Consider the following 18,750-nt stretch of genomic DNA (forward strand, 5'->3'; position numbering starts at 1 on the left):
TCTATCATTTTTTTTCCCCCTCCAACCCTCTGCTCTGTCTTCCTCCCTCTGACAGACTGTTGTCTGGCATCCTCAAAGGCTGCTCTTGAAGATGACCTGCTGATTTGCTGCCATGGGAACTCCAGAGCAAGGACAGCATTTACCCCTCGCACACCAAAGGGCACAAGCAACAGTTCCCCACGCCACCCTTCTCGCCGGTGAAAGTTTGCCCTCCACTATTTCAGAAGCCTTGCAGGGACATAGGAAGGCTGTGCCTTAAATAACAAGAGTGCTGCAGCCTCTCCAGAGTCCAGTGTCCACTGCTGAATTATTCGAAGGAAGGTGAAAAAGTCTAGTAGCATGTGTGAGCATGCAAATTGCTTTTCAAGACTCGTGGAGAAAAAGATTAGGCAGCAAAGCATGAGACTTGAGAAAAACCCTCTCTAATGTAATGGCAGAAAGCATTATCTTTGTGTAAGTGCCATATTTAAAACTTCCTAAGGAATTTTATTGGTAACCCTCTTCCTTTGAATCAGAGAGAGTTAACTTAAAATTAGGTTGTTCTACACAATTAAGGGACGCAGGCTAACACATCAGCCACCAATTATGCTAGATGGAGAGCAAGCAAGTAATTCTCTCCATTCCCCACCCCCAAAAACAATTTTGGGTGTTTTAATTGAAATAGAAGGATCATTTTTACTTGGCTGCATTTTGCAGGGCAGCTTGTGATCCACACTGTGTCAGTCCTGTCAGTGCACTGGCAGGTTTACAGACCTACAATACTTTCCTACAAGCACCGACTCATAAGAGCCTAATCCGGTAATGTGGGCTTAATGCATAATATAATTTCATGAACCACCTAGAAACTGAGTGCAAATCTGGGAGTCGATGCTTTCCAGAAATGACAATTTAGCCATTAGTTCAGAAACCTTGAAGATGGATCTGTGTGATATTAGCCCATGAAATAGTCACTGATCCTTAGACTATCAGAGAAAATAAAGTTGTGCGTGAGAGCAGCTAAAATCCTTTTTACATCCTGCTCGAGCTGATTACTAGTTATGCTATTCTCAGTCTCAAGACCAGATTGAGAGATGAGAAAATTAGGGTCCACATCAAGATTTACACAAAATTTGGGAAAATTCCTTCTCCCTTCCACCCAATAAAGATAGTTAACCTTCAGTGCATCATTAACTTGCCAATGACAGTATTAAAGCAACTTTAATTGACACATTTATTTCCGCTGCAGGGTGAAATAACACAAAAGCAAAACAGAAAAAAAAAAAAAAAAAAAGAAGCTTTTTGCCATGGCAAGAGTGTTAGAAGGGAAAAAAAAAAATCCTGTTTTTATTTCCTCTGTGAGGATGCCAGCAGTCCTGTTTCATAAACTCCAGTGATTCATCACCATCCCAGGCAGCCAATCATTCGGCAGGTCAAGTAGAAATGGGCTGTAGAGCCAGCAACTCCTGCTGCCCCGATAATGCATGTCATTCCAGGCATGGCGACATGCTTTCTCAACAGCTGCCATTTTCAGTTACCTTTTCTATGGCTGACATACAAGTAAATGTGTTGGAAGCAGTAAAACAGTCATAGGAAAGCAGTTGTAAAGATAAATAGCACCTGCACGTGATAATCTCTAATGTCATTAGAGAGGAAAGAAGGATGTGTTTTGAAACAGAATTTCTTTCTTCTGAAAGCATCACTTGACTTCAGGGGGTTTATGTGAGTGTGTGTGTGTGACTGAGAGGGTTTTTTTTTTTTGTGTGTGAGTTTTTTTTTTCCCCGCAAATAAACATCCAGACATTCATCTTGGTTATAACCTTAATAGATATAACTAGGGGAAAAGGGGGAAATAAACCAAGTCCAAACACCCAGCACTAACGAAAAAGATCTTCTCACAATTCACTTGTGAGAAAGATTTTGTATATTGAGATTTTGCTTGAATTCAGTAATGCTCACTTTAAGAAACACAACTGCTCTAATTAAGGGAAAAGAAAATTATTTTCTTCAGTTGTTTCTTTTCAGTCTTTATTCCTTATGATCTAACTTAAATTTCATGAACTACTTGTTCAATAACTGTATTACATGCAGTTGAATACTTTTTTGCAGATGGAAACTGAGTGGGAGTTTTGAGGGCACAGTACTATAGAAATAAACACCCTCAACGAAAAAATGTTTCAACTTAAGTGCACGTGTGTGTGTGTACATATGCACACAGATATATACTTGTATATTAGATACAGAGTATGTGTAATTTATGTACATATACCATGTAAAAACACCGTACCTGCACACAAATGGTAAAAAAATAAATAAAATAAAATAACTGTTCCCAATAACAGTGCTGGAACAAGATTTCAAATGCATAAGATTATCCATATTAATTTATGGTAATCTACAAATGAATGCTGCAGAGACAGTACAGGTTATCCAAAATAGTACTTGCATTTAATGAGAAACTACCACAAAATATCGTCAAGACAGATTTAGTTGCATCTTCTAATACCCCCGAATTAATATCATGCAAAACACAAAGTACAAGCTGTGTTTCCCCTTTGGAACAACTGGCTCTTGAAATGCCAAAGGAAAGCCAAGCTTTTCTCTCCATACAAAGTCCTCTTAGACAGCTCGCTTTCAGATTTCATCAACTTAGGTGTTTTCAGGGCTGTAAGCAGTGAACTTTCCATCAGCAGCATCTTCAGCTAATTAACCCTCCTGATTACAATAATTAGTATTGATTCACTCCTGAATGACTTCTTAAGTATTCAAGCACAATCTACACTTGCAGTAAAACTTCTAGATATGAATATTAATTGAATGCTCTCCTTTGTTTTTCAGCCCCAAAGGTATAGTTTGCAATCTTATATAGAATCATAGAATCATAGAATAATTTGGGTTGGAAGGGACCTTTAAAGGTCAGCTAGTTTCAACCCCCCTGCAATGAGCAGGGACATCTTCAACTAGATCAGGTCGCTCAGAGCTCTGTCCAACCTGACCTTGAATGTTTCCAGGAATGGGGCATTTGCCACCTCTCTGGGCAACCTGTTCCAGTGTTTCACCACCCTCATTATAAAATATTTCTTCTTTATATCTAGTCTGAATATGCCTTCTTTTAGTTTAAAACCATTTTCCCTTGTCCTATTGCAACAGACCCTACCAAAAAGTTTGTTCCCATCTTTCTTACAGACCCCCTTTGAGTTCTGAAGGCCACAATAAAGTCTCCCCGGACCCTTCTCCTCTCCAGGCTTAAGAACCTCAACTTTCTCAGCCTTTCCTCATAGGAGAGGTGCTCCAGCCCTCTGATGATTTTTGTGGCCTTCTCTTGACCCACTTGAGCAGGTCCATGTCTTTCCTGTGCTGAGTGACTCAGAGCTGGACACAGCACTGCAGGGGGGTCTCACCAGAGCGAAGTAGAGGGGGAGGATCACCTCCCTCGACCTGCTGGCCACACTTCTCTTGATGCAGCCCAGGACACAGTTGGCTCATATTCAGCTTTTCATCCATCAGTACCCCCAAGTCCTTCTCAGCAAGGCTTCTCCCAATCCCTTTATGCTTAAGTTTGATAACAGAAACACTTCAGTTTTATTCTAATTTAACAAAGATAATATTAACATGTTGATGTTAGAGATTGTGGTTCATGAATCTGAAAAAAAAAAATAAAGACAAAGACTCCAGGCTAATAAATACATATAATACAATTCCATTTCCTATGGCAGCATGGAAAACCAGTTCTCAGGGTAAGACCTACCCTGCTCTTACTCTGACAGGTAGGACTGAGGACGGTCTTTCTTTTTGACATTACACCTGGTCATTGCAAGAACAAATAACAACTCATGTAGAGTCTGAATTAGCTCTCAGCGCTGTTTTGGAAACAGATGTTGCCAAGTTTGACAACTGCAAGGCACCACATTGCTTTGTGAATAGGTGATATTCAAAACAGGTAAAGGTAAGGACACCTGCGATGCTCAGGCATAAGATCTCTAAACATATAGTCTCTCAAAAGCTGACACTTTAGTTAAAGCATGCTAAGAAATGGCTTGTGTACAGATTTGCTTCACCTTCTTTGATAATAATAATAATTGTTATGGTTCAAAAAGCAATATTTTAGTAATGCATAGAAATAATTTTTTTTTGGAGTAGAGTTCACACAGAATAATTCAAAAATTAGTCTTTGATGTGAGTGCAATGTCAGAAAGTACCCTTGGAAAAGAACAAAGTAACTGGCAATCCAAGGCAAAAATCTGTAGTATATATATTTTATGCAACATTTTATCTGAAAACGTAGGAACTACTGTAAGTTTAGTATGAAGTCACCTGTGAGAAGAGTGCTTAGGAAACAGTTTTACTATTGAATGGTCCATAAAAGTGTCTTGTGGTGGCTGCCACAAAAGTGGCATTCACCCTACTCTGGGCAATCACTAAAGGGGCATTTCCATGTAACTGAGGGAGAGGGATTCACTTTGTTGCCAGAAAGCCCAGGCTGCAGGAGGATAACTTGTTAAAAAAATATTGCCCTCCCCGCCTCCAGTTCTGGCAGAGCAGAGCAGAGCAGTTGTGAATGAGTTAATGTTTGTCTTGAAAGAAGTTCTTCCAAGAAAGTGAATATAGCATGGTGCTGTTATATTAAACACCATCCTTTTTTTCTTCATGTTTATGCACAACACACAGCACGCAAGAACTACCTGATAATCCATAACCTCTAGGCTTCTAGAGTATTTTATGTGATATTACCTTTTTGTTCACATAAACACTTTCCTATTGATTTATACCATCTCAACACACAAGGGAAGGAGATGCAACAACAATAACCAAAAAATGCAAAACATCATAGCAAGTACTCAGAGTCTCCCCATAAAACATTTTTTTGTTTAAAATACATGCTCTAAAAGAGCTCTGACCACTACCAATATATCTTTAATTTTTTCTTTTTTAATTAAGAGGTCCAAGAGACCCTTGTAAACCCATATAAATCATGCACTAGATTCCAATTTGAAAAAAAAAGCATGAAACCCCTACACTTAATGGATCTAAGCAAAAAATGGAAAGCACCAATATCTTTTTTCTCAGAAAACGATTACAATTATTACTAAAAGTAATGTATTTACTTAACATATAAAGTATTTAAAGACTTTAAACAGTTTCGGAAACTCCACAGACTGATGACAATTGATTTTATTTAAGACACAAGTGGCTGTTCAAGTAGTAACTCAAGATTTTTCAAAAGCTTTACAACAATTTCTTTTCATAATGCGTAAGGTGCATGAGCATTTTGCCAAATGCAAACCCAAAACTGTTAACTGTTCTAATGCTAAACTATGGCTGTCTAAACAGAAAGATAATTCATGAAATGTCATATGAATAATTTGTTAGATTTTAGGATAGGAATCATCCAGGTAAATTATTCTGCCTGACCTTAAAAATTCTAACGTATGCTAATAGCTGGATTATAAAAATGGAAAGTAGCATGGGCTCCCACTTTGAGATGTGATTTATCATTTTTATTGCATTTTCATTACCTAAACAAAATTAGAAACAGTATCTTCAAAACAGCAGTTAAAGTTGATATGATCAGGCATAAAATCAGGCAAGGGCACATTTGGCAACTGTGTATTTGCCAGATTGACAGCAGTATTGTAAGCTTTCAGAATCAATAAGTTTTCTCGCCACAGTTAAAGGAGAGGTTAGTAATAAATCTCCAACTTAATGCAATAAGCATGATTGTAAAATGCAAACCTCCCCCTCCCTGCACTATTAACAGCAGATATCAAATGAAACAAGCTTCACAAAATAGGCAATACACTTCATATTCTATCGCATATACAAAAAGATTAAGGGAAATTTAAAAGGGGCTGAGAAAAGAAAAGAAAAAAAAAACCCAAACCACCCCATTGCCAGACATACATTAAGCTACTTTGACAGCACCATTGTTCAGCTGTCCCATTGTCAGACCAAAAGATGTATTCAATGCTACAATGTCTGCTAGCAAATAAACAAAAGACTACATTTTTCAAAGCGGGGTGCCAATTCTAGCATAATTCTGTGTGTATGTGTGTGTGTGTGCGTGTGTCTGCGTGTGTGTGTCTCTGAAAAGAGTAGTCGATGCTGGCACCCCGCTAAACCTTGGAACATTAGAGAATATATGTGTAATCCCACATATGGGAATATTTAGATATTTTTAAAACATCTTCAAGTGGCAAAGACTAGGTAGAGCATTAGTAACTATTTACACAGGCTAAGTGAAAATTAAAGTGGTATTTAGGGCACTAGCTCTAATATGGAGTCTCCCTGAGCTTTTTCCATGCTTATTCCATGCCCAGTGCATAATAATGAAGCAGGCAGAAATATTGCAAACGAGGTGATAAAAGAAATACCAGCTCTCGTTTAGGAAAAAAAAATTTTTTTTTTTTTCCTCCCTGCCCTCTCCATACATTTGTCGTCATACATGAAATGTGCGATTCTAACTAGTGGAAAATGCTACTTGCACACAGCAATGCCTGTCTTTTCCTTTAAATAAGGAAACTACTTAATACACAGCACGGTTATAGTTGCAGCGGGCCCAGGCAACTCGAAAGCACGCGTTAAAACAAAGGAGACAACATACCTTAAAAGCAGCTCCTCATTTCTCATAGTAACAGCGGATTTGGGACAGCGCATGCTTTCTGCACCGATATTCTCAACAAAAGCCAGTTCAGAAGTGCGCTCAAACATCAATGCCACAGTAGCTACTCACTAATGGCTACTCTTTCTCTCTTTCTCTCTCTAGTCAGACGCTGAGTGGTGGAGCAAAGGGGCCCCTGCAGATTCACTAAGCAGAAATAATCCTCTCTGACAAGTTATGTTGTCTGGGCATATTTTACATTAATGCACTGTGCTGCCTATAGGGGTCTTGTTTGCGTTCACTCTAGCCTAGCTGGTGTTAGCTCTCTTAATTACCATCCAAAAAGAATTAGCAACACCTCCCCCCCCCCCCCCCCCCCCCGAAAAAACATATCACTGAAAGAAAAGGGGAAGAAAAATCTATGGGTAAATGAGGGAAGTCTTTCCCCCTCTGGAGGGATGCATGCTTGATACGGATCTTTTGTTTGCCCTGTGAACTCGGTGAATACAGTGGCAAACAGATGCTGTGGCTCATGAGGTTTGTGCACTTTAAGGGAATTGGGTTAGAGGCTCTTTCTGGGGCTCTGGAGTCGCAGCTGGAGCTCTTGTTCTCTCCCTCCTTCCCTTCCCAGTTCAAGGCTGAGTGGCTTTATGGGACCTGGCAGCTCACATCAGAGTCTGGGGAGCATTAATGCAGGCACCTGGGGATCTTCTTCAAGTTTTCAGTTTTTCTTGGCAATTTTAACCCCTCCAAAACACGAGTCCAAAATCCCTCGAATTTTAACCTCTCCAAAACACAACTCAGTAACTGAGTGTGCTTTAACCCAGACCCTTACACTTGGCTTTGGCACAGTTCTCACAGACAGGAAAGGGTGTTGTTGCGTTATTTAATGATTTACTCCCTTCCTATGTATGAAAGGAACTATAGTGTGACACTGATTTCAGGGAAACAGCCTCTTTGGCCCTGCTTGGGAGATCCACCATGTAATTTGTAGAAACAGGTTGTAGTCTTCCAATGTAGTCAAAGAGAAGTTTATTTTCACATCTTGGTTTCAACTTCTGCAGTGTAAATCTTTAAACCATGGAGCTACTTTTCAGGCAGAAGGATGGCTGGGCTTTTTTTTTTTTTTTTTTTTTTTTTTAAATCTACATCAGACACTGGAGTAGGTGCTTATTTAGTAGACTGAAAAGTCAACAAGGCCTTGATGCTTTTTTTCAGTCAAAGGCTTCTCTGCACCACTGTGGCAGTAAAATGCATCTCAAAAATTATTGTAATTTCCTCTGAGGTCCTGTTAACATAAGAACATGCAAAACTCAATAAACAGGAGTTGTCCAAAATAGACAACTAGTTGAAAAGCCCAGTAAGAGTCAAATACATGGAGTTTGAAACAAACCTGGACTTCAAAACTTGAATTCAAACTTTCATAGACTTCTGGCTATGTCTGTGGTTGGTCTGAACCTCTTTTCGTACATTATATATTACTGTCTTAAAATATACTGCCACAGTATCCTGATGCAGTGCTACTGCTTCTAATTCCTTAGCAGAAGTTGGCATTTAGGGCCTTGATCTTTTTGGTAAACTTGAGTCTGGGAATGAAGGCAAAGAGGGAGCAATCACCAGTATAAATATACTGATAGCAAGATCTTGCCTTTCTGATAGCAGCTGTGAACTTCTATTAAGGTCATAAATTGTTTGCAACAGAAACGATCCTTTTGTCCTACACTTCTCGTATGAGACCTTGGGATTGGTTTCAGACATTCTGACATAATACTTGTCAAATGACCAAATGACAAGTTAAAAAACAAACCTAGGCATAATCTACTTTAAATAAATGTAGAGAGAAAGAGCTGAAGATGGTAGTTTAGGAAACATGGATATCATGAAGGACTGAAAGTCAAGAGAAGACAGGTTTCAATTTGCTTCCCTTTTCATCTGCAAAACATGACTGGGATTCTAGTTGCTCTTGTAATAAAAATAATAAATCATTTTAATGATTAGCAATTCAAACCAATTCTGTGTTAAAATGTCATGCTCCAAGGTCAACTGAGACAACATAGCTTGTACTTCATGCTAAAAATATCTGAACAGTCATGGAAGGCGGCCAGGAAAATACTCAACCAACATGACAAATCCCATACCTCCTGCCCCAAATACTAAATCCATTACTACCATTTCAGGCATGGCCACCAGCACTCCAGATTCCTCCTCCTTCACTGTTCACCTCCAAATGACTTGTGCCCAGCATAACTCACCGTGACGCCTGGGCTGCTCCAGACCAGTCTCGCGCTCGTGAGACTGATGTATGAGAAGAAGCAAATACCAGAGTATGCTACAGAATATACAGCTGAACGGGAAGTGTCAAACAGTCTGATAAACTGCTACAGTTTTCCAAAAATATGGCAAGGATCAGCATCTTAAGACACTACCAGCTGAGGGAACAAAGCTTTCTTTTCAGGCTGGAGTAGAATGGCTCACACAGAGCCCTTTGGTGGGGAATCAATGGGCTTCTGTTGGGTGGCTCCACGCAGTTGCAAGTTCTTGATCGTTTCTGTACTTAGAAAGAAGACGAAGCAGCAGCAATAGGAAATAGAGTGAAGTATTATGGAAGGACTCATCTACGGCCAAAGGAATAAATAAAGAAAAAGAAAATATAATCCACAAAGCGGTAACACAGACACACAAAAAGAACCTATGCTTTCTATCACACATAATGAAATGTCTGACAGAACAGCATCTGCAGAGGGATCACAGCTGCTGAGGATGAGAGGGAATATGAGTATTCTTTTTCAATTGTAAGATGTACTAAGTAGGAGTGCCTTTAAAATAACATGGCTAAAGGGAAGATTAAGCCAGATGCACAGGGCTATCTGGCTTCCTTCAAGATGAAAGTCCAGCTGTGGAATTTAAGTTCAACATGAAAATTGATTGTAGATTCATAACTGATATGTCTATATTGCAGAATGTTCTGCACAAATTACATACAGTAGAAATTTAATACTTTCATTGCCCTGTATTTAATGTAAACCCAAGACTTCTACATATGGCCTATGAGTTTGTTAAACTAATTATGTGTTGTTGCAAATCCTTGAAAGGCCACAGGAATGCCAATCATTTACAGAGGCAAAATGATCAAAACTTCTGTGGCCAATCAGCAACAATGAGTAATTTATACCAATTAAAAATATGCCTTCTGCTCTCTACTTCTACTTCAGATTATTCTTTGACCATTCCAATTGCATACAGTATTTTAAAACTATTCAGAAGTCAAAATGCAATGGCAGCTTGTTGCACTAAACAAGCAATACTACCAGCCAAGCAATGAACTATATTTCATGACAGAGAAATGGTGGACAAGTGTCCAGGACAATAGCTCAAAAATCATGAGTGCAATCATGAGAAGAATAGAAAGCCTTGATTCATTTTCTCATTGCACCACACATCCCTGTGTCAGATCTTATGCAAGTCAATTAACCTCTTGCTCACATCTCCGTCTTTAAAATGGAAAAACCCAATAAACTTCAAAGCAGTGTGACAATAATACAGAGCACTAAAAGCTGTATAAAACAGTGTATTATTGAGTCGCATAAACATTTAAAATAGGTCTTCTCCTCACAAGAGGGACTTGCAGTCTAAGTCTCAGTTATCTGCTGTTCTGTCCAGTTATTTAGGCTCAAATCACATTTGTTTTGTACATGTGTGAAAAGCTATTGTTTAATCTGATAACATTTTACTGTTTTAGATGGCTAAATCCCACCTTTGAAGTTGAGCAATTAGTCTAAGCTAGTCATCTAGGGTTTCTCTACTGTCAGTGAGGAGAGATTAGTTATACTAAAGAGCATTACCATCTCTCTTCATTGACTACAAAGGGATTAGATTCCTAACTTTTAGATACATATATTAGGCGAGATGAATCCCACCTACGTGTCTAAAGCAAAGGTGGGAAACCCCATGTTTCCATTTCAGCATTGCCAGCGTGTGTCCCTGTGCTCCACAGAACTGCCAGCACGCCGGGCTCACTGTGACCACTGTGCAAGTGCAGCTCAGGTACCTTGAGCACGTCTGGCACTTCCAGATGCAGCTGTAACCTGCCTGCAGGATGTCTACAGCAATCAAGCTGTAGCTAGGCGAGACTTCCAGGTCTGAAGCAGCTCTATATGTTATGCTGATGCAAAGTTTGAAGTAGAAAGGAAATGGTCCTCAGCTTCAGAAGTGAAGCATGCAAAGCCTTTCCAGTGTGTTTTGAGAAACAGACAGTTTGTTTAGGTATCTCCTCCTGAAATCTCCAAGAAAAATGAGCAACTCATCACTGGCAGCTCTTATGTTATTAGAAATCATGGAACAGGAGACCAAGTATTGCTAGAACCGGAGTACTCTGGACCACTTCACTGGTGAATGTGAATAGCAGGAAATGGGCTATAACTCAGAAGACTGTATCTCATTAGGCTTTACCTCTGCTCTTATTGAGGGTTTTGTTAATTTTTATTTAGAACAAATTATTGTATATTTGTCCGTGTTTCCTTCATTGATTTATTTTTTGTTTATACAGTCTTTAAGATAGCTGTATATGGGAGATCAATATTGGTCCCAAACTCCAGCAACCTGACATCTAAGATACTACTTTTATCAGGAGAGCAGTAACCATGTGGTATGAGACTGTCCTGCATTTGCTATTTGTATTATGTATGTACATACAGGTGGAGAAGTTTCTTTACCATTACAGGCTATGAAAACACAAGACAGAGACACAGTTCCTCCCCAGTAAGTATCTTAGTACAATTTCATGGTAAAACCTTACTGATTGGTTTTAGAGGCAGTTGCACATGTGCAGCCCATGCTGTCTTCATGACAGATAGTAACTCTATGTGTCGTGTGCGTTAATCTTACCCACCATATCTGCGGGTGTCATCTTTGTGCTCAGGAATAGGGAAATTATTTTTGAGCTCCTGCAGTAAAGATGCGGCAAGTCATGGTTTTTTGGTTTAAGCAGGCAACAAAAACAGTCTAACACTTGCCCACATCTCCTTTTGTCTGTTTTGGTAGATCTTTTAGATTATACGCCTACATTTCCTACCTGAATCATAGGGGTAGCAATTACTTACAGACCTACAGGTCAGTCTGGATGATGCAAAAGGTCTTTTCTAGACTTATTTTTCCACCTGGAAGCATCCAAGGAACATCATGAAAATTAAATAGCGCAGACAGAAAACACAGAAGTACAAATTATTGCGTAAATGCTGAAGATTAATATTTGGACAGCAGGGGAGTAAAAAGTTTTGTATTTAAAGCACACAGCACGGCTGGTATCTGCTGCTTCTCTCCATTAGAAAAGGTGTGCGCTACCTCCCTCTAGCATTCAGCAGCGCTGACTCTGCATCTCAGCATCTGCAAGACAGTGGCACCAGAAGGAAAATCCCCCTTCTATTTACTTAAAAGATCTGCTCCAGTGCTTCCCCCACCCTCAACAGGGAAGGGACAAAAATTGCAGCTTGTGCAAATCACAAATTCTAACACATAAACACAGATCAGTGTGTTTTTAAAGACAATACATCACTTAAAACAACTTACAACTGGCCAGGTTGTGATTGCAGACATGGCTACTCTACAAAGCAAATACTTATTTGGAAAGATCTGCATGTCATAAGAACATCTGGCCTGCAACTAAAGGGAATGAGGAGAAAGCTGATCAAAAGAGCAAAGAGAAACAGAGGAGGCAACAGAGCACCAGATCTGAGAAAGAGAAAAGAAGGGAGAGAGAGAACAAACACAGCTGGTTATAGAATCATTTATTTTCTGCTTTAATTTAAAGTCTATTTAAGGTATAAGTAGAACCTGCTCTGTCTAAACAGGAATATCTTTATTTTACACTTGTAGTAATGCCAGGATCATCACTTTTAGATGTGCCATGTGGAATATCAAAGTCTTTGAGTTCTTGGGAGCACAATCTAAAGAAAGTGATCTTGCACAATATATACAAATGTATAAACTGTGTATATTAACACATGAATGAACGTGAAAAATGTTAATAATTACAGATGAGAATTTAATGGCTACTCATCCTCTGAAGTTAAAATTAGAAATAGAACCACATTTAACAGTTCTATTGAGCCTATTTTAAAATGATCTTATGGTGCTCTATGCAGAAGGTTCATTTCACACATCCATGCAGTGTATCCAACTCTAGGGATGAATGTGGATATTTAAAAACAATATATCATCAGAGAGAGTGACGTTCAATGGAAACTCACGTACAAGTGAAAACGAGGAAGGAGTTTAATTTCTCTGATCTGGGATCTAGATGAGTGGATGCATCTACCAAGAGAACCTTTAGCAATGAATGTGACGTGGTAAGCGGACGTTACTCCTACACTATGTGACATGAAATATAGGTTTATTGGAACAACTCATCATCCATCATCAGTTGCCTGAAAAGATAGATAATATGACATTGTCATATAAGGAAGGGAAAAAACCTTGAAGTTGTATAATTCAAATCAGATGAAGTGATCTTTGATACAAATACTCGTTGAGAACTCTTCATTCATTATCTGATAATAGTCAGGCTTTGAAGAAAGAATATATATTTCCTTTTATATATGCTCTGAACAGAAGGAAATGGATCAATTTCTATACAGTTCCATAAAAATAAAACTAATAACTACAAAATAATTTTTATTATTTTATAAATGAATTAGCACAAACACTTGTTTCAGCAGCTCTTACCCTCCCTATTTAATTTTATTGCATGATAGAAAAATAAAAATCACATCACTTTTTTTAATACTTTAAACTCTCTACCTAACATTTTTTATCCAAAGGATACTCTTCCTTTCTCTCTTTCTTTTTTTGTCTTTAAAAATCTATTAGCATTGATTAAAAAGTAAGAGCTGGGATATAAATCTTCGGTTAGATTTACTACACCATACATTTTTCTTTGACCTTTCTCATGTCATCTGACACTTGACAAGTGTAAGATGTTTAAAAATGATTAGTGATTTTTGGTGATTCTAGTGCTCAAATACACAGAGTTTTGTAGGGCCTGTAGTTCAGAGTTCAGATGTTGATTTGTGGAGAGGAAGAAATAAATCAGATGCTGTGAAAACACCCAGAAGATGGATGCATTTGAAAACTTTTAATGAAAAACCTGGCCAAACTGAGGTTCTAGGCTAAGGGATTCCTTAAAATGTCAGAGTGCAAGATTTTAAGAGAAAGGTATTTTTATCAATGATCTGGACGAGAGGATCAAGTGCGCCCTCAGTAAGTTTGCAGACGACACAAAGTTGGGTGGGAGTGTTGATCTGCTTGAGGGTAGAAAGAATCTACAGAGGGATCTGGACAGGCTGGATCAATGGGCCAAGGCCATTTGTATGAGATACAACAAGGCTCAGTGACGGATCCTGCATTTGGGTCACAACAACCCTGTGCAATGCTACAGACTTGGGAAAGAGTGATTGGAAAGCTGTCAGTCAGAGAGGGACCTGGGGGTGTTGGTTGACAGCCACTGGTGAGGCCGCACCTCCAATACTGGGTTCAGTTTTGGGTCCCTCACTACAAGAAAGACATTGAGGTGCTGGAATGTGTCCAGAGAAGGACAACAAAGCTGGTGAAGGGTCTAGAGCACAAGTATTATGAGGAGTGGCTGAGGGAACTGGGGTTCTTTAACCTGGAGAAAAGGAGGCTCAAGGGAAACCTTATTGCTCTCTACAACTACCTGAAAGGAGGTTGTAGTGAGATGGGTGTTGGTCTCATCTCCCAAGTAACAAGCGAGAGGAAAATGGCTTCAAGTTGCACCAGGGGAGGTTTAGACTGGATATTAGGAAAAATGTCCTCACTGAGAGGGTTGTCAAGCATTGGAACATGCTGCCCAGGGAAGTGGTTGAGTCACCACCCCTGGAGGTATCTAAAAGACATGTCAATATGGTACTTAAAGACATGGTTTAGTGGTGGACTTGGCAGTATTAGGTTAATGGTTGGACTGGATGATCTTAAAGGTCTTTTCAACCTAAATGGTTCTATGATTCTAAGTGCAAATTTGCTTTTATTAGTTTGTCATGTAACTTAAAAATTAAACTTACATATTTTAGTAGTAAGCTAACTAGGAAAAATATTTCTTAAAGATATCTTGACAAAGCAGAGTGTCAAGACACCAAAACCTTACTGAAGCAATAAAAACAGCATAAGAAGTAGGGTAAGTCCCCTTGAAAATAGCTTTTTGCCATGACAGACTGTTCCCACTAGCTTGAATGTTTTAGTGGATGATGTAAACATATCCTAAGCTACAGAGGGAAGAAAGCTCAAGCAAAACTAAGCTATCTGATAAAGATATGATCCCGGTTTGTGAACAACCTGGATCCTGAGTCCCAAAGTGATTGCACTTAGCGTGATCAAACTCTTTGTATAGCCAGTTCCTTCAGACATGCTTTGGCCTGATTAACGCCACTTAAATTTGGGCACTTAACAGAGAAGCCCAAGAAGCATAATCACTTTTGGCTTTCAAATCAGTTCCAATTCAGCCCACCATGAATCTCCCTTTGACTAGGCAAGAAGCATAAGTGAACTAGGGTCAACCTCAGCATCTTGGTTAAGCATAGATAACTGGATGAGAGGTCTCCATGTCTACTTTATTCACAAATCCTGTTTCCAGAAGAATATTTAAGCAATGGGTGCAGACCTGGCAATGGAATCCTCTCTTGAAATGGGCAGTGCAATGCTGCCCACAGTTCTTTCTAACCCCGGCATAACAAAGATGTTATGTGGACTACAGATGCACACATGGCAGCTCCAAAGTGCCTTGAGATCATCCTCTGAAAAAAAAGAGGTAACAAAATATACTCACTTTCAGACGCCTTCCATGCCACACAACTGATAAATGCTTTTCATTCAAAGAAAAAGGATTAAGAACAGCCATATACATTTTGTCTACCCCCTTACCAGAGCCAAACACCACCAGACTCCTCAGCATATGATTTCCCATAACCAGATGCTCAGATACCACTTGTCAAAAACAATTTCTTTGTCTCCAGTAGTGGATTTCTTGCAACACTTACCATGTTGCTAACACTGAAGGCTCATGGAGCACCAGGAGACTTTGTAAAATGAAATTGCAGTGGAGGGAAAGGCTGGAGGGCTGAAGGGGTACATAAGGAAATGAGTCATTTGCCTAAATTCCTCCCACTTCAGAGCTCAGTAAAGTAATACTGTGAAGCTACACAGAGATCTGTGCTTTTTGGATATCTGTCTGTGTTCTTGAATCATTAGGCGCAATGCGTGGTCAGCACACACAGCCTTGTGGGACCCCCATCCGTGTTCAGCCAGACATAGCCCTTTGGTGCTAGCAGTGTGTTCAATGCTGCAGCAAAACCTGCGCTCTGATCTTTACAAGTGCCAAGAAGTCTGTTAAGGCATTTACATATTGCAACATTAAATGCCTGGTAAATTGCCACACCATTTTGTGCTTTCAGTGTTCCCAAATCCACGTCATTCATCTTTCTTCTGCAAGGCCAAACCCTGCAAAACTTGCTGAATGCACTTAACTCCAAATTAACACCCTGTAAAAACAGTTCCTCCCTTCTTCTCATACGCTGTTATATGTAAAATCTACACCCAAAGCTAATTTCTTGCTGACCTTGTGCTGATTAATGCAAATTAAATTACATGCTAATTGCCCCAAATGGTTTGCATGCAGTCCAGAAATCAGTTCTTTTTGCTGGTGGTAAAACACATTTGTGATTTTTTACACAATGGTTACATTAAGTCATTTTTAGTCTTGCAGCATCTTCAGAAGTCAGATGTTTTTGTAGCACCTTTTAGAAACCAAGAAAAATAACCTAAAAAAGCATTATTAAGTTCTGATCCAGTCTTGCAGAAACCTCACTTCTACCTCTTGGGAGGAATTTTATGGCTCGTTCAGAGCTCAAGCTCCAAGATGCATTTTACAAAACCTTGAGCCAGTTTTGTTAAACCCGTCACTCCCTAATCCCCTTGTGCTTGTCAGCAGAGTACACAGGCACTTGATTTTGGACGTCTGATTTGATAAGGGGTGGGGGAAGAAGGGGGGGAAACAGGGAGTGTTATTTTAGATAGATCCTACAATATTCCTGCAATTCAAGAAAGAACAAGGAATTATTTCAGATGGTGATATTGGGCAGAAAAGCTCTTAGAAAGGGGTTGTGTATTGTGTTCCCAGATATCAGGGTTGTTTTGACACTGAGTCTGAATCCCAGTCACCACACCTGAAACATGATGGTTTGCTGGGGTTCCAGTTGGCAATTGGCATGGGGATCAAATGTAACAGCAGGTAGTGCTTAGCTCTTCAGCAGTCCCTGGAGTGGCTGACATTTAGAGTACAAATGCATTTTGCATATATATATCCAGCAGTGTGGATAAAATTTGATTTATGTCATAAGGAAGTTAGGGAAAAAAGAACTCCAAACATGGCACTCTCCAAGAGAACAGTGGTTTCTTCTTCACAGCTTCTGCTGCAGTGAGTAGTCACACTTCACTCCATCGTTCATCACAAAGTAGATGAACAAGATTATGCCCATTTTATAGAAGTGGCGACACAGAAAAGTTAAGTGAATTGCCCAAATCTACACATGCAGCATGAAGCAGAGCTGAAAACAGATTTTACTGAGAGAAGAGCAATGCACTCGGATATTACTCCTACCTGAGCACTCAAGTCTAGAGAGGATTTAGGTAATTTCTGCCCCATTCAGGGACAATAGCTGCCCAGACCATAAAGGCACACACTAGCTACTCCACACGCTCCCAGCCACACAAAACACCCTTACCCTGACACAAATCATGAGACCTGGCAGCAAACAGCCCAACTTCCACAATACCAAAGGCTATAAACATTAGACCATAGAAAGGACAAGGGAAGTTGAAGGCACATGCCATGGTCATTCCTATTCTAGTCATCCGAAGACTGATCAAGTGGGATGAACTGATAAAAAGATGACATACATATACGGTTAACTGACCCAATGCCTAAGAAATGTTCAGTTGTTTGGTTTTTTTATAGCCTCTTCCATTATTGTTTCACTTTTGATGCTATTTCTCCTTTCCTTCCCTAATACCCATGTACCTGTTTGGTCTGATTTTGGTAGCAGACCTCCTTTTTAGATATTCTTGATTTTGACTTCTACTACAAACTGAGGCTGCCAAAATCCCAGCCCCTCTGCACTATTCACTATTCACTACTCTGTACAATTCATTTGGTTTTAAACATGAGTTCAAAGTCAGTATTTAGGAAGATTAATAAGCAATACCTGAGCACTTAAATCTCCACAATTCAGACACAAAAGTGTGACCACAACCACCCACAGCACCGACCCTAAGGGGTCTGTGCTGTTGAGTAATAAAATTATTCCCCCTCCAAAGTCTCTCCTGAGCAGAGATTGTCATGTCACACTCTGTTAAATTATGTGTGATGGGTCTGTCGTTAGGATTACTCTGTAGAAGAGACAGCTTGGAGGCTGCCAGATTCATTAAACATCTTCAGTGGGACTTCATGGGGGCCTTTCACTTACCCTGAACAAACAACAAACACACCCTTTGTGCTCAAGAACAAAGGGAGTTTTTGCACTTTTGTTTGATGTCAGTCACAACTGGAGATTAAAGCTTCTGCTCTGTGGATTTCAAAGTTGTCTCCCCCCTCCAAAGCTGCTCCTCTCGCTGTTCACTAGTCACTTCAAAAAGGTTTACAGCTAAAAAACCCCAAACAGAACAATATTAATAACAATCAGCTTCAGAAATGTTATGTATTTTTGGCATTTGAATGTATTTCACTTGTACATATGACTGAGGAAATGAAGTGCAGGAGTAACATATGCAGAGACTGTTTTTCTTAAACACTTTGCATCAGGGACTGGAAAACTGGATTTGTAAACAGGAATTTCTGTGTTAAGATTGAAGCACAGTAGGCTCTGATCCACTGAAAAATTATGTAGCCCAACTGAATCTGGATTTGGGGAAGAGCAGTTTCTGTTTTCCTTGCAAACAATGCAATGGAGGAGCTTCTCTTGCGGTCTCCATGCTCTGATATGAGTGAGAGATGGATGTTCACTAGTATACACTACAGATTGATTTTGGATGCTTTTTCTGAAATCTGTGGTGTATACCAGTGAACAACTGTCTTTCAGAAAAGGCATCCAAAACCAAGCAGGATGACGTCTAGG

General features: G+C 39.5%; 1 protein-coding gene across 5 annotated transcripts in view; it reads right to left on the reverse strand.

Annotated features, from left to right (window-relative positions):
- The window catches only part of CELF2 (CUGBP Elav-like family member 2), a 386,251-nt gene that overhangs the window by 259,944 nt on the left and 107,557 nt on the right, over nucleotides 1–18,750 (reverse strand). For 4 of the 5 annotated variants that reach the window (XM_074828028.1, XM_074828026.1, XM_074828025.1 and 1 more), the window contains exon 1: nucleotides 6,578–6,758. The exons of the other annotated variant lie outside the window; for it this stretch is intronic. In XM_074828028.1, coding sequence (XP_074684129.1) covers nucleotides 6,578–6,684 — 107 coding nt within the window. In that variant the 5' untranslated portion in view covers nucleotides 6,685–6,758. Of the gene's footprint in view, nucleotides 1–6,577; nucleotides 6,759–18,750 lie in introns of those variants that run through there. 5 annotated transcript variants of the gene reach the window in all.

This window comes from Strix aluco, chromosome 5 (assembly GCF_031877795.1).
Source record: "Strix aluco isolate bStrAlu1 chromosome 5, bStrAlu1.hap1, whole genome shotgun sequence".
In the NCBI taxonomy this organism is placed as follows: domain Eukaryota; kingdom Metazoa; phylum Chordata; class Aves; order Strigiformes; family Strigidae; genus Strix; species Strix aluco.